Genomic DNA, 15031 nt, shown 5'->3' with positions numbered 1-15031 from the left:
TCCCCTACGGCCAGAGATAGAGAGCTCCTCCGGGAGCATCTGCTAATCTGATCCCCTACGGCCAGAGATAGAGAGCTCCTCCTGGAGCATCTGCTAATCTGATCCCCTACGGCCAGAGATAGAGAGCTCCTCCGGGAGCATCTGCTAATCTGATCCCCTACGGCCAGAAATAGAGAGCTCCTCCGGGAGCATCTTCTAATCTGATCCCCTACGGCCAGAGATAGAGAGCTCCTCCGGGAGCATCTGCTAATCTGATCCCCTACGGCCAGAGATAGAGAGCTCCTCCGGGAACATCTTCTAATCTGATCCCCTACGGCCAGAGATAGAGAGCCCCTCCGGGAGCATCTGCTAATCTGATCCCCTACGGCCAGAGATAGAGAGCTCCTCCGGGAGCATCTGCTAATCTGATCCCCTACGGCCAGAGATAGAGAGCTCCTCCGGGAGCATCTGCTAATCTGATCCCCTACGGCCAGAGATAGAGAGCTCCTCGGGGAGCATTTGCCTATATAGAGCTAATTTCTGTGACATCTGCTAATCTGTCTACCGATCCCTCAGAAGGAGGCAGAGATGACCCTGTCCTGAGTTGATGCTGCAGTGTTGTACCAGCCGTGTGGTCGAATGGGGACGAATGGCGTAGCAGGCAGTATACAGCTGATTCATCGAGAATTTGAGTGGTGGGAGTGGGCGCGTTAGCATTGCATCCTACCAAGTCAGCGTATTGCTATTTTTCCATATAAATAATTTATATGAGGGTATATTTGGAGAATTCTTGTACTGTTTTGATGTTTCATTCACCAATCTGGGGGTGTGACGCTTTTATGTGGAAGTCAATAAGTTGCTGACGGCGAGTAAATCATTAATTGTTCAAGTGTAGTATTTCCTGGCAGTACTGCTTGGCCGCCTCGTTGGGGAGATCGAGCGATGTGGTGGGAAGGGTTTGTTTTATTGGCAGACAATAAATTGCTTGATTTGTTTGAATCATTACTGGCCCACAGCAGGTGTGATTGAGCGCTGAGTAGGTCCGTTCCATCAGCGACACCTCACCCATATAGCCCGTCTCCCCAACACTGCCTACACTGAGATCCCCACAGCCAATGAGGGAGCCAAGGCCCACCTCACTTCCTCAGTAACATGTCAGGTGATTTGCATGGCAAAGCCTGCTAAACATTCTCCCACCTGTTTGTTTGGCCTCTTGAACCACATTAAGTGAGAATCAGCACATGGCTTGATCTTGCTGCCCTGTGACAGGGAGGGTTGGCTCCATTGCACAACACTCATATCAAACAGGAGAGAGGAGGTGTGTATTCACCTTATTCTGTATTCACCTTATTCTGGAAATCGCGGCGTGAGAGAGGAGGTGTGTGTTTCTGTGTGTATGTGGAGGAGGGTCCTTCCTCACCAGCTGTTTGTAGTCAATCTGCTGGCGGATGAGCTTGTCCTCACTGAGGGAGTAGCGCGCCTCTCCTGTGATGGCGTCTATAGGGCCCTTCTCCATCTGCTGCTTGATGGCACAGAACAGCATGAACAGAGGCTCCCCAGCACACTCCTGGAGAGAGAGAGGAGAGAGAGAGAGAGGCGCATGGGGGCAGAGGGAGAGACAGAGAGAGAGAGAGAGACAGAGAGAGAGAGAGAAAGAGAGAGAGAGAAAGAGAGAGAGAGAGAGAGAGAGAGAGAGAGAGACAGAGAGAGAGAGAAGAGAGAGAGAGAGAGAGAGACAGAGAGACAGAGAGAGAGAGAAAGAGAGAGAGAGAAAGAGAGAGACACAGAGAGAGAGAGAGAGAGAGAGAGAGAGAGAGAGACAGAGACAGACAGAGAGAGAGAGAGACAGAGAGAGAGAGAGAGAGAGAGAGAGAGAGAGAGAGACAGAGAGAGGCACAGGGGGCAGAGGGAGAGACAGTAAAAGTGGAAGAGGGAGGGAGTAACAGTGTGAAAAGGGGAGAGGAATAAGCAATCACATCCCTTTCAGTGAGGAGTGAGGAAGTTACCAATTACCCACTTACAGGGTTTGATGACTAACCAGTGATACTGAGGGAACACTATTATTTAGTTCTTAGGGACTATTCATTTGACATCATTAATTACAACGCGACATCCTCTCAAGCTGCTTGGACAAGCCCAGACACAGGGGGGCCTTCAAGCCCAGACACAGAGGGGCCTTCAAGCCCAGACACAGGAGGGCCTTCAAGCCCAGACACAGGGGGGCCTTCAAGCCCAGACACAGGGGGGCCTTCAAGCCCAGACACAGAGGGGCCTTCAAGCCCAGACACAGGGGGGCCTTCAAGCCCAGACACAGGGGGGCCTTCAAGCCCAGACACAGGGGGGCCTTCAAGCCCAGACACAGAGGACGATTGACCCATCTACCAGGCTTCTAAATCATGCTGCCAGTAACCAAACGGAACCAATACCCAGCAACCAAATCCATATTCAAAAAACAGAAACCTCAAAACACACAAATGGCCCCCAATTGTCCAATGTAAGTAAGACAGAGAGTTTAAGCAGGATTCAGTAATACTGATTGTCCATATGCTCTTCTGCATTTCATGTTCTTCTGTGGTTTTAATCATCTGTACAGTCGAGGTGCCATCACACTTAATAACATCATAACTACAGGTTCCATGTTACTCTCTATAATGTTGTCTCAGTTCAAAACCAGTCAAACGACAGTAACAAACAAGTAGATTCTATATTTTTCCAGACCATGTCCTATGAGATTAAATCCTCAATAATTTGTCGTTCACTTAAGGGATTTATGTTGAACATGCTACCTTGATATTTTCTTCGGTTTTGAGAACGTCATAAATCTTAACAAGGCATTACATTTGTTAGTTAAGAAACTCTACAACCATTATCTTCACCAATAATATCTACCCTCAGGTAATGAAAACCCACATTAAAATATATTTTTTTGTTAATTTAGTGACAATCCTGGCTATGAAAGATGAATATTGCTATGCAAGCTGAATATCAAAACGTGGAAGCCAATCCAGAATAGAGGTTTAAGTAGGGCTTGTGGAAACATTTCAGGGTAATTACTTGGGGAGGCTGGGAAGATGGCCAGAACACTTTAACATCTGCACTGATGTAACTTCAATATAATTGGTGGCCATCCAGAGCTACATTCCAAGAGGCATTTCAGGCCTGAACTCACAATGGGCCTGATGTTCTTGTCCTTAACGTGAATGGCCATTCTAATCCAATCCCAGAGTAACACAGGAGAAGCTTATGGTCAGAAAGAACACAGAAAGGCCAGTTTGGGTGGTGGGGAGCACCTGACAGGATGTGGTTAGACAAAATGACCACAACTGCCCCCCAGGGTGATTCTCCGATATGGTTCACACTGTGGCCGTGCTGTGTGCTGCGGTCACACAGGGTGAGAATAAACATTACCAGGACCATGATTAGCCAAATAACCCCACCTCAGAAATATAATTACAACTCACACATTACACTAATAATAGCAATTAACGATCATTTCACAGAATTTCTGGTATCAAAATTAGAACGGGTACAGAACACACTACATACACACTGTTGCTATGGGCCTGCTGGTGTTTCAGCCAAACAGGCCTTTTGTGACTAAATCACAAGCATCAATCTTCTGCTAAGTATCTGAATCTCTGTGCTCTGAACCTCAATTAACCCTATGTTAAAAAAAAACTATCTGAGCACCTTTAAAACTGCCTTACCTTGAGGAAGCGATGCAGCAGGAACGTAAACCAGTTGGTGAGCATCTTCTCAGCCACCGACTCCGTCCTTCAGGAGAGATGAGACACCGGTCAGATTCAACAACATGTGTATGAGTAGAGCAAGGTTCTAGTGAGGGAGTGAGAGGAGAGCCCTCAGCCTGTGTCTCTACAAGTAATTAGCCTTACTGTGTGGCCTAGGGTGGTGTAGTGGTCTATACCGCTGCCTAGGATGGTATAGTGATCTATTTCGCTGCCTAGGATGGTATAGTGATCTATACCGCTGCCTAGGGTGGTGTAGTGATCTATACCGCTGCCTAGGATGGTATAGTGATCTATACCGCTGCCTAGGATGGTATAGTGATCTATACCGCTGCCTAGGGTGGTGTAGTGATCTATACCGCTGCCTAGGATGGTGTAGTGATCTATACCGCTGCCTAGGATGGTATAGTGATCTATACCGCTGCCTAGGATGGTGTAGTGATCTATACCGCTGCCTAGGATGGTGTAGTGATCTATACCACTGTCTAGGATGGTGTAGTGATCTATACCGCTGCCTAGGATGGTATAGTGATCTATACCGCTGCCTAGGATGGTATAGTGATCTATACCGCTGCCTAGGATGGTATAGTGATCTATACCGCTGTCTAGAATGGTGTAGTGATCTATACCGCTGCCTAGGGTGGTGTAGTGATCTATACCGCTGCCTAGGGTGGTGTAGTGATCTATACCGCTGCCTAGGATGGTGTAGTGATCTATACCGCTGCCTAGGATGGTATAGTGATCTATTCCGCTGCCTAGGGTGGTGTAGTGATCTATACCACTGCCTCCAGATCACACAATATACCTCTGCAGCATGGGTTTAATATACCTCTGCAGCATGGGTTTAATATACCTCTGCAGCATGGGTTTAATATACCTCTGCAGCATGGGTTTAATATACCTCTGCAGCATGGGTTTAATATACCTCTGCAGCATGGGTTTAATATCGTTTCCAAGATGGCATAGCAGTTCAGACGTCTTTTGTCCTCGTCTTGTCGTGTCGTGTATATATATATATTTACAACTTTTTTTTCACATACATTTTATTTTTATTTTCCATCAACTCATCTTCAATACACTCTCCTGCAACCTGCCTCACCAATTGATATGTATAAATACGTATTATTTACCTCAAATCTGCAATCAAATCTGCAATCCTCCAAGAAGCTAGCCAGAAGCTAGTTAGCTTCTTTACTGGCAACTCGTTCGTGTTCAGCTGGCCACGGTTTGTGGTCATTAGCTGTCCTTTGACTCGGAGATCTGTCGCCGGTTTTGTGCGGCGCAGCGCGGCTCGGAGCGGAACATACCGGACCGATTTTTTTTTTTCTCTCCATGTCCCTGGATTTCAACTGCTCTCTGGACATTCACTCCCGGATCTCACAGCTAGCTGGCTGCTATCCGTGTGTCTATCTGCTTTCGTCGATTCCGGAGCAAACATCAATTACTCCGGAGCTAGCGAGCTCCGTCAACCACTCCTGAGCTCCGTCAATCACTCCTGGGCTGCAGTCACCTATCCGGACCCGTTTTACTGCCTACGCGGAGCCCCTCCGGGCCCTCACGGCTGGACTGCCGACGTTGTCTACCCGAGGGAGATCCGGCTGGCTCCTCCGTCGCGACGTTACCTGAATGCCCATCTGCGGCCTGCTAACCGTTAGCTGTCTTACCGGATGCTCTCAGAATAGACAATCGGACAATTTATTTATTTTTATTATTAACATGTTTCTTCTTGGGCCTCTATAACTTTATCTATTGTTTTTATTTTTTTGTTGTTGTGTGATTTGGACTAATCCCCTCTACAACACGGAACTCCACTAATCTACTGACGGAACGCAAGAGGTGGCTAACAACAGACCTCCATCCTATGCTAGCTTGCTACCGATGTCCTGGCTAGCTGTCTAAATCGCCGTGACCCCCAAACCAACCTCTCCACTCCCTGGACCCTTTTGATCACTCGACTAAGGATGCCTCTCCTTAATGTCAATATGTCTTGTCCATTGCTGTTCTGGTTAGTGTTTATTGGCTTATTTCACTGTAGAGCCTCTAGTCCTGCTCACTATACCTTATCCAACTTATTATTTCCACCACCCACACATGCAATGACATCTCCTGGTTTCAATGATGTTTCTAGAGACAATATCTCTCTCTTCATCACTCAATACCTAGGTTTACCTCCACTGTACTCACACCTACCATACCTTTGTCTGTACATTATACCTTGATGCTATTTTATCGCCCCCAGAAACCTCCTTTTACTCTCTGTTCCAGACGTTCTAGACGACCAATTCTTATTGCTTTTAGCCGTACCCTTATTCTTCTCCTCCTATGTTCCTCTGGCGATGTAGAGGTGAATCCAGGCCCTGCAGTGCCTAGCTCCACTCCTATTCCCCAGGCGCTCTCTTTTGATGACTTCTGTAACCGTAATAGCCTTGGTTTCATGCATGTTAACATTAGAAGCCTCCTCCCTAAGTTTGTTCTTTTCACTGCTTTAGCACACTCTGCCAACCCGGATGTTCTAGCTGTGTCTGAATCCTGGCTTAGGAAGACCACCAAAAATTCAGAAATTTTAATTCCAAACTACAACATTTTCAGACAAGATAGAACTGCTAAAGGGGGCGGTGTTGCAATCTACTGCAAAGATAGCCTGCAGAGTTCTGTCCTACTATCCAGGTCTGTACCCAAACAATTTGAACTTCTACTTTTAAAAATCCACCTCTCTAAAAACAAGTCTCTCACCGTTGCCGCCTGCTATAGACCACCCTCTGCTCCCAGCTGTGCTCTGGACACCATATGTGAACTGATTGCCCCCATCTATCTTCAGAGCTCGTGCTGCTAGGCGACCTAAACTGGAACATGCTTAACACCCCAGCCATCCTACAATCTAAACTTGATGCCCTCAATCTCACACAAATTATCAATGAACCTACCAGGTACCCCCAAAGCCTTAAACACGGGCACCCTCATAGATATCATCCTAACCAACTTCCCCTCTAAATACACCTCTGCTGTCTTCAACCAAGATCTCAGCGATCACTGCCTCATTGCCTGCATCCGTAATGGGTCAGCGGTCAAGCGACCTCCACTCATCACTGTAAAACGCTCCCTGAAACACTTCAGCGAGCAGGCCTTTCTAATCGACCTGGCCGGGGTGTCCTGGAAGGATATTGATCTCATCCCGTCAGTAGAGGATGCCTGGATATTTTTTAAAAATGCCTTCCTAACAATGTTAAATAAACATGCCCCATTCAAGAAAATTAGAACCAGGAACAGATATAGCCCTTGGTTCTCCCCAGACCTGACTGCCCTTAACCAACACAAAAACATCCTATGGCGTTCTGCATTAGCATCGAACAGCCCCCGTGATATGCAGCTGTTCAGGGAAGCTAGAAACCGTTATACACAGGCAGTTAGAAAAGCCAAGGCTAGCTTTTCAAGCAGAAATTTGCTTCCTGCAACACTAACTCTAAAGTTCTGGGACACTGTAAAGTCCATGGAGAATAAGAACACCTCCTCCCAGCTGCCCACTGCACTGAAGATAGGAAACACTGTCACCACTGATAAATCCACCATAATTGAGAATTTCAATAAGCATTTTTCTACGGCTGGCCATGCTTTCCACCTGGCAACTCCTACCCCGGTCAACAGCACTGCACCCCCAACAGCAACTCGCCCAAGCCTTCCCCATTTCTCCTTCTCCCAAATCCATTCAGCTGAAGTTCTGAAAGAGCTGAAAAATCTGGACCCCTACAAATCAGCCGGGCTAGACAATCTGGACCCTTTCTTTCTAAAATTATCTGCCGAAATTGTTGCCACCCCTATTACTAGCCTGTTCAACCTCTCTTTCTTGTCATCTGAGATTCCCAAAGATTGGAAAGCAGCTGCGGTCATCCCCCTCTTCAAAGGGGGACACTCTTGACCCAAACTGCTACAGACCTATATCTATCCTACCATGCCTTTCTAAGGTCTTGAAAGCCAAGTCAACAAACAGATTACCGACCATTTCGAATCTCACCATACCTTCTCTGCTATGCAATCTGGTTTCAGAGCTGGTCATGGGTGCACCTCAGCCACGCTCAAGGTCCTAAACGATATCTTAACCGCCATCGATAAGAAACATTACTGTGCAGCCGTATTCATTGATCTGGCCAAGGCTTTCGACTCTGTCAACCACCACATCCTCATCGGCAGACTCGACAGCCTTGGTTTCTCAAATGATTGCCTCGCCTGGTTCACCAACTACTTCTCTGATAGAGTTCAGTGTGTCAAATCGGAGGGTCTGCTGTCCGGACCTCTGGCAGTCTCTATGGGGGTGCCACAGGGTTCAATTCTTGGACCGACTCTCTTCTCTGTATACATCAATGATGTTGCTCTTGCTGCTGGTGAGTCTCTGATCCACCTCTACGCAGACGACACCATTCTGTATACTTCCGGCCCTTCTTTGGACACTGTGTTAACAACCCTCCAGGCAAGCTTCAATGCCATACAACTCTCCTTCCGTGGCCTCCAATTGCTCTTAAATACAAGTAAAACTAAATGCATGCTCTTCAACCGATCGCTACCTGCACCTACCCGCCTGTCCAACATCACTACTCTGGACGGCTCTGACTTAGAATACGTGGACAACTACAAATACTTAGGTGTCTGGTTAGACTGTAAACTCTCCTTCCAGACCCATATCAAACATCTCCAATCCAAAGTTAAATCTAGAATTGGCTTCCTATTTCGCAACAAAGCATCCTTCACTCATGCTGCCAAACATACCCTTGTAAAATTGACCATCCTACCAATCCTCGACTTTGGCGATGTCATTTACAAAATAGCCTCCAATACCCTACTCAACAAATTGGATGCAGTCTATCACAGTGCTATCCGTTTTGTCACCAAAGCCCCATATACTACCCACCATTGCGACCTGTACGCTCTCGTTGGCTGGCCCTCGCTTCATACTCGTCGCCAAACCCACTGGCTCCATGTCATCTACAAGACCCTGCTAGGTAAAGTCCCCCTTATCTCAGCTCGCTGGTCACCATAGCATCTCCCACCTGTAGCACACGCTCCAGCAGGTATATCTCTCTAGTCACCCCCAAAACCAATTCTTTCTTTGGCCGCCTCTCCTTCCAGTTCTCTGCTGCCAATGACTGGAGCGAACTAAAAAATCTCTTAAATTGGAAACACTTATCTCCCTCACTAGCTTTAAACACCAACTGTCAGAGCATCTTACAGATTACTGCACCTGTACATAGCCCACCTATAATTTAGCCCAAACAACTACCTCTTTCCTAACTGTATTTAATTTATTTATTTATTTTGCTCCTTTGCACCCCATTATTTTTATTTCTACTTTGCACATTCTTCCATTGCAATACTACCATTCCAGTGTTTTACTTGCTATATTGTATTTACTTTGCCACCATGGCCTTTTTTGCCTTTACCTCCCTTCTCACCTAATTTGCTCACATTGTATATAGACTTGTTTTTTTACTGATTATTGACTGTATGTTTGTTTTACTCCATGTGTAACTCTGTGTCGTTGTATGTGTCGAACTGCTTTGCTTTATCTTGGCCAGGTCGCAATTGTAAATGAGAACTTGTTCTCAACTTGCTTACCTGGTTAAATAAAGGTGAAATAAAAAAAATAAAAAAATAAATAAATAAAAATAATATACCTCTGCAGCATGGGTTTAATATACCGCTGCACTTGAAGAAGCTTTCAATGTTCTTGAAAGGCCTTTTGAAGAATCTCAAATATAAAATATATTTGGATTTGTTTAACACATTTTTGGTTACTACATGATTCCATATGTGTTATTTCATAGTTTTGAGGTCTTCGCTATTATTCTACAATGTAGAAAATAGTAAAATTAAAGAAAAACTCTTGAATGAGCTGGTGTTCTAAAACTTTTATACCGGTAGTGTGTATATCTTTAAAGTATCCTCACCGTCGGAGCAGCAGTTTAGGGTGGTTGCGGTTCTCCAGGTTCTTCTCTATGAGGTCAGCCAGCAACTGTTTGAGTACCACAGTGGCGTACTCCATGCGGCCCTGCAGAGCGGCCATGAGCAGAGAGGCCACATTTCCTCGGTCCCGCATGGAGAAGGACCTCTGGGCCTCCAGGGTATGGATGAAGGTCAGCAGAAACATCTTACTGTGCAGCAGCTGGCTGAACAGACGCAGGGCTTTCTCCACATTGGCCGGGGACTGAGGGACAGGACACAGGAGGAGGAGGGGGATGGGGGACACAGAGGTGGGAATACACAAAAGGAGGTCCAAAGGGTTATTAAGTGAGGAGAGGGACAGGGGAGAGAGGGAGAGGGGAGAAGAGAGGGGAGAGAGGGAGAGGGGAGAAGAGAGGGGAGGGAATAAGGGAGGGGAGAGAGGGAGAGGGGAGAAGAGAGGGAGGGGAGAGAATAAGGGAATGGGAGAAGAGAGAGAGGGGAGAAGAGAGGGGAGGGGAGAGAATAAGGGAGGGGAGTAGAGAGGGGAGGGGAGAGAGAATAAGGGAGGGAGAGAGAATAAGGGAGGGGAGAGAGGAGAGGGTAGAAGAGAGGGGAGAGAAGAGAGGGGAGGGGAGAGAGGGACATGGGAGAGAGGGACAGGGGAGAGAGGGAGAGGGGAGAAGAGAGGGGAGAGAGGAGAGGGGAGAAGAGAGGAGAGGGGAGAGAGAATAAGTGAGGGGAGAGAGGCGAGGGGAGAAGAGAGGGGAGGGGAGAGAGGGAGAAGAGAGGGAGAGGGGAGAAGAGAGGAGAGGGGAGAAGAGAGGGAGAGAGGAAGAGGGGAGAAGAGAGGGAGAGGGGAGAGAGAATAAGTGAGGGGAGAGAGGAGAGGGGAGAAGAGAGGAGAGGGGAGAAGAGAGGGGAGAGAGGAAGAGGGGAGAAGAGAGGGAGAGGGAGAGAATAAGTGAGGGGAGAGAGGAGAGGGGAGAGAAATAAGGGAGGGAGAGAGGATAGAGGAGAGGGAGAGGGAAGATGAGAGGGGAGAGAGGGAGAGGGGAGAAGAGAGGGGAGGGAATAAGGGAGGGGGAGAGAGGGAGAGGGGAGAAGAGAGGGGAGGGGAGAGAATAAAGGAGGGAGAAGAGAGAGAGGGGAGAAGAGAGGGAGGGGAGAGAATAAGGGAGGGGAGTAGAGAGGGGAGGGGAGAGAGAATAAGGGAGGGGAGAGAGGGAGAGGGAGGGAATAAGGGAGGGGAGAAGATAGGGGAGAAGAGAGGGGAGGGGAGAGAGGGAGAGGGGAGAAGAGAGGGGAGGGGAGAGAATAAGGGAGGGGAGAAGAGAGAGGGAGAGAATAAGGGAGGGTAGAAGAGAGGGAGAGGATAGAAGAGAGGGGAGAGAATAAGGGAGGGGAGAGAGGGAGAGGGTAGAAGAGAGGGGAGAGAAGAGAGGGGAGGGGAGAGAGGGACAGGGGAGAGAGAGAGGGGGAGAAGAGAGGGAGAGGGGAGAAGAGAGGGGAGGGGAGAGAGAATAAGAGAGGGGAGGGAGAGAGGGAGAGGGGAGAAGAGAGGGGAGGGGAGAGAGAATAAGTGAGGGGAGAGGAGAGAGGGAGAGGGGAGAAGAGAGGGGAGAGGAGAGAGGGAGAGGGGAGAAGAGAGGGGAGGGGAGAGAGAATAAGTGAGGGGAGAGGAGAGAGGGAGAGGGGAGAAGAGAGGGGAGGGGAGAGAGGGAGAGGGGAGAAGAGAGGGAGGGGAGAGAGAATAAGTGAGGGGAGAGGAGAGGGAGAAGAGAGGAGAGGGGAGAAGAGAGGGGAGAGAGGAGAGGGGAGAAGAGAGGGAGAGGGAGAGAGGGAGAGGGGAGAAGAGAGGGGAGAGAGAATAAGGGAGGGGAGAGAGGAGAGGGGAGAAGAGAGGGGAGGGGAGAGAGGGAGAGGGGAGAAGAGAGGGGGGGAGAGAGAATAAGGGAGGGAGAGAGGATAGAGGAGAGGGAGAGGGGAGATGAGAGGGGAGGGAGAGAGGAGGGGGAGAAGGGGGGAGGGGAGAGAGAATAAGGGAGGGGAGAGAGGAAAGGAGAGGGGAGAGAATAGACGAGAGAATAGGGAGGCGAGAGAGGATAGAGGAGAGGGAGAGGGGAGAGAAGAGAGGAGACAGGAGAGGGGGAGAAGAGAGAAGTGTGGGAGAGAGGGGAGGAAAGTGTAAAGAGAAAAAGGGGGAGAGGGGAGACGAGAGAGGAGAGGAAAGAGGAGAGGGGAGAGATAATAGGGGAGGGGAGAGAGAGGGGAGGGGAGAGAGAAAGGGATGGGGAGAGAGGAGACAGGAGACGGAGAAATGTGTAAAGAGAAAAAGTGAGAAGGAAAATGGTTTGTTATTAGTTTGAGGATTACATGGAGCACCTTAAACGTGGCTGTAGTGTCTTCAAACATTCCTCTATGCTGACTATTTTCAAAACATTTCTGCAGCAGTCTCTAGACAAGTAGTCTATGGAGGGCTGGTGGAGCTCCTGGGTTGACTCAGCCTCAGGTTGAAATGAAAAAGAAATAAGGTTGAGAAAAAAAGAAAAGAGGTTTCTCTGAAGCTCGGCACTAAGAGAGCTGCTGGCTACTGACTCGTTTTTAAAAAACAGGATCTATCGCTTTAGTTTTATTCCCTTCTTTTTTTAGCAGTGAGTTACCAAGACAACACAAGTGAACCTCAGGAAAGCATACTTTACTGAGTTACCAAGACAACACAAGTGAACCTCAGGAAAGCATACTCTACTGAGTTACCAAGACAACACAAGTGAACCTCAGGAAAGCATACTCTACTGAGTTACCAAGACAACACAAGTGAACCTCAGGAAAGCATACTTTACTGAGTTACAGTACAACAAGTGAACCTCGGTAAAGCATACTTTACTGAGTTACCAAGACAACACAAGTGAACCTCAGGAAATCATACTTTACTGAGTTACCAAGACAAGACAAGTGAACCTCAGGAAAGCATACTTTACTGAGTTACCAAGACAACGCAAGTGAACCTCAGGAAAGCATACTTTACTGAGTTACCAAGACAACACAAGTGAACCTCAGGAAAGCATACTTTACTGAGTTACCAAGACAACACAAGTGAACCTCAGGAAAGCATACTTTACTGAGTTACCAAGACAACACAAGTGAACCTCAGGAAAGCATACTCTACTGAGTTACCAAGACAACACAAGTGAACCTCAGGAAAGCATACTCTACTGAGTTACCAAGACAACACAAGTGAACCTCAGGAAAGCATACTCTACTGAGTTACCAAGACAACACAAGTGAACCTCAGGAAAGCATACTCTACTGAGTTACCAAGACAACACAAGTGAACCTCAGGAAAGCATACTTTACTGAGTTACCAAGACAACACAAGTGAACCTCAGGAAAGCATACTCTACTGAGTTACCAAGACAACACAAGTGAACCTCAGGAAAGCATACTCTACTGAGTTACCAAGACAACACAAGTGAACCTCAGGAAAGCATACTCTACTGAGTTACCAAGACAACACAAGTGAACCTCAGGAAAGCATACTCTACTGAGTTACCAAGACAACACAAGTGAACCTCAGGAAAGCATACTCTACTGAGTTACCAAGACAACACAAGTGAACCTCAGGAAAGCATACTCTACTGAGTTACCAAGACAACACGAGTGGAGTCAGAAGCACAAGGCAGTGAAGTGAACAAGTACTCTAGTTTAGTTTTCTTACACTTACATCCAGCTCCTTGAGGACGGGGTGCTCCTCGATGCCAGGGAACATGACTCTCATGGTGTAGGTACGGTACTCCAGGAAGGGGATCTTCACTCCGTCCATGTCATTGGTCAGCTCCTGGATGTCTGTCTGTAGCTCAGCGAATGCTATGTTGACAGAAGCATAAGATACAAAAATGGCCATTTGAATCCAATCCCAGAGAAACACAGGAGAAGCACATGGTCAGGAAGAACACAGAAAGGCCATTTTGTGTGTGGGGGGAGGCACCTGACAGGATGTGGTTCGACAAAATGACCACAACTGCCCCCCTCTATTGATCGGTTTAAATTAAGTCTGATCGTTTCACTGAATCAACAGTCAGTTACCTCGTCCAGGCGTGTTAGTGTCAAGTCAACACCATAAACTGCCACACTCTGGACTAAATCTGCCCGCTTCTAATCATTTTGAGCCGTGATTGTCTTGACAGCTGGCACAGTATAGGAATACATGGATACATGCTTATAAGACTTGACTGCCCTCTACCGAGGAATGGACAGCATATTTTGTTCATCCTCATACTGTACATCAGGGGTGGGTAATTCCAGTCCTCGAGGGCCTGATTGGTGTCACCGGTTTGCCCCAGCTAACACACCTGACTCCAATAATCACCTAATCATGATTTCCAGTTTAGAATGCAATGTGATTCATCAGCTGTGTTTGCTAGTGATGGAGAAGAAGTGTGAGACCAATCAGGCCCTCGAGGACTGGAGATGCCCACTCCTGCTGTACACAGTCAGTTCTGTGGTTGCCTGGTTACCTTCTACAGAGTCAGCGTAGCATCTCAGAAAATATATTGTAAAGAATGTAGAGTGATTGACTTGTACTGTACCTACTATAAGAGCAACACGATAGCAACAACTGTTCAGAGCAGGCCAATGCTGATAACACACTAATCTTCAAAAGCACACACAGCTCTCTGATAAGAACATATCAAAATACCCTGCCAGTCAATGTTTCAGATCACTTCCATGAAGCAATCTTTGCTTGAGGAAAAAGCCATGAGCAGTGCTGGTGTCATTTCAGTGACAGAAATGTATGTGCAAAGAGCATTCAGATGAACATAGAAGTGTTTTTAAATGGCCACAGTGAAAAGGTTATTTTACCTTTATTTTTAATTAAGTCAAACATTATTATTTACAATGATGGCTTGGCAAATAGGTTAGATAGGATAGGATAGGATAGGAGAGAATAGGATAGGATAGGATAGGAGAGAAATAGGATATAATAGGATATGATAGGAGAGAAATAGGATATGATAGGATAGGATAGGTGAGAAATAGGATATAATAGGGGGGAAATAGGATATAATAGGAGGGAAAAAGGATATGATAGGAGAGGAGAGCAATAGGAGAAGGAGGAGGTCATAGTGACCGGTGCTCCTACCTTCTTTACACTCCAGGGCCACTCTGGACTCTAGGTTGTCCATCTGCAGCTGCAGGCGTTTCAGGGTGCGGTCAGCATCCCGGGTCTTCCTCTTGTAGGCGATGAGCACGGCGATGATGGCGATGAGAAGCACCCCTCCTCCCGCTCCGATCCCGATGATGGCCGGTAAGGTAAGGGTGCTGTCGGAGTAGATGTGCAGTGTTCCTGGGGAGTACTCCAAACCGCCCACCATGAT

At 47.4% G+C, this 15031-nt stretch overlaps 1 protein-coding gene across 1 annotated transcript in view; it reads right to left on the bottom strand.

Annotated features, from left to right (window-relative positions):
• Positions 1 to 15031, bottom strand: part of LOC115101848 (plexin A3-like) — a 237838-nt gene that overhangs the window by 20687 nt on the left and 202120 nt on the right. The window contains 5 exon segments of the mRNA XM_065005252.1: positions 1400 to 1546; positions 3687 to 3753; positions 9662 to 9918; positions 13372 to 13520; positions 14797 to 15031. Coding sequence (XP_064861324.1) covers positions 1400 to 1546; positions 3687 to 3753; positions 9662 to 9918; positions 13372 to 13520; positions 14797 to 15031 — 855 coding nt within the window.

Source organism: Oncorhynchus nerka, linkage group LG20, assembly GCF_034236695.1.
Source record: "Oncorhynchus nerka isolate Pitt River linkage group LG20, Oner_Uvic_2.0, whole genome shotgun sequence".
Classification (NCBI taxonomy): Eukaryota; Metazoa; Chordata; class Actinopteri; order Salmoniformes; family Salmonidae; genus Oncorhynchus; species Oncorhynchus nerka.
The sequence above is the reverse complement of the archived record's forward strand: the minus strand, read 5'-3'. Positions and strand labels throughout refer to the sequence as shown.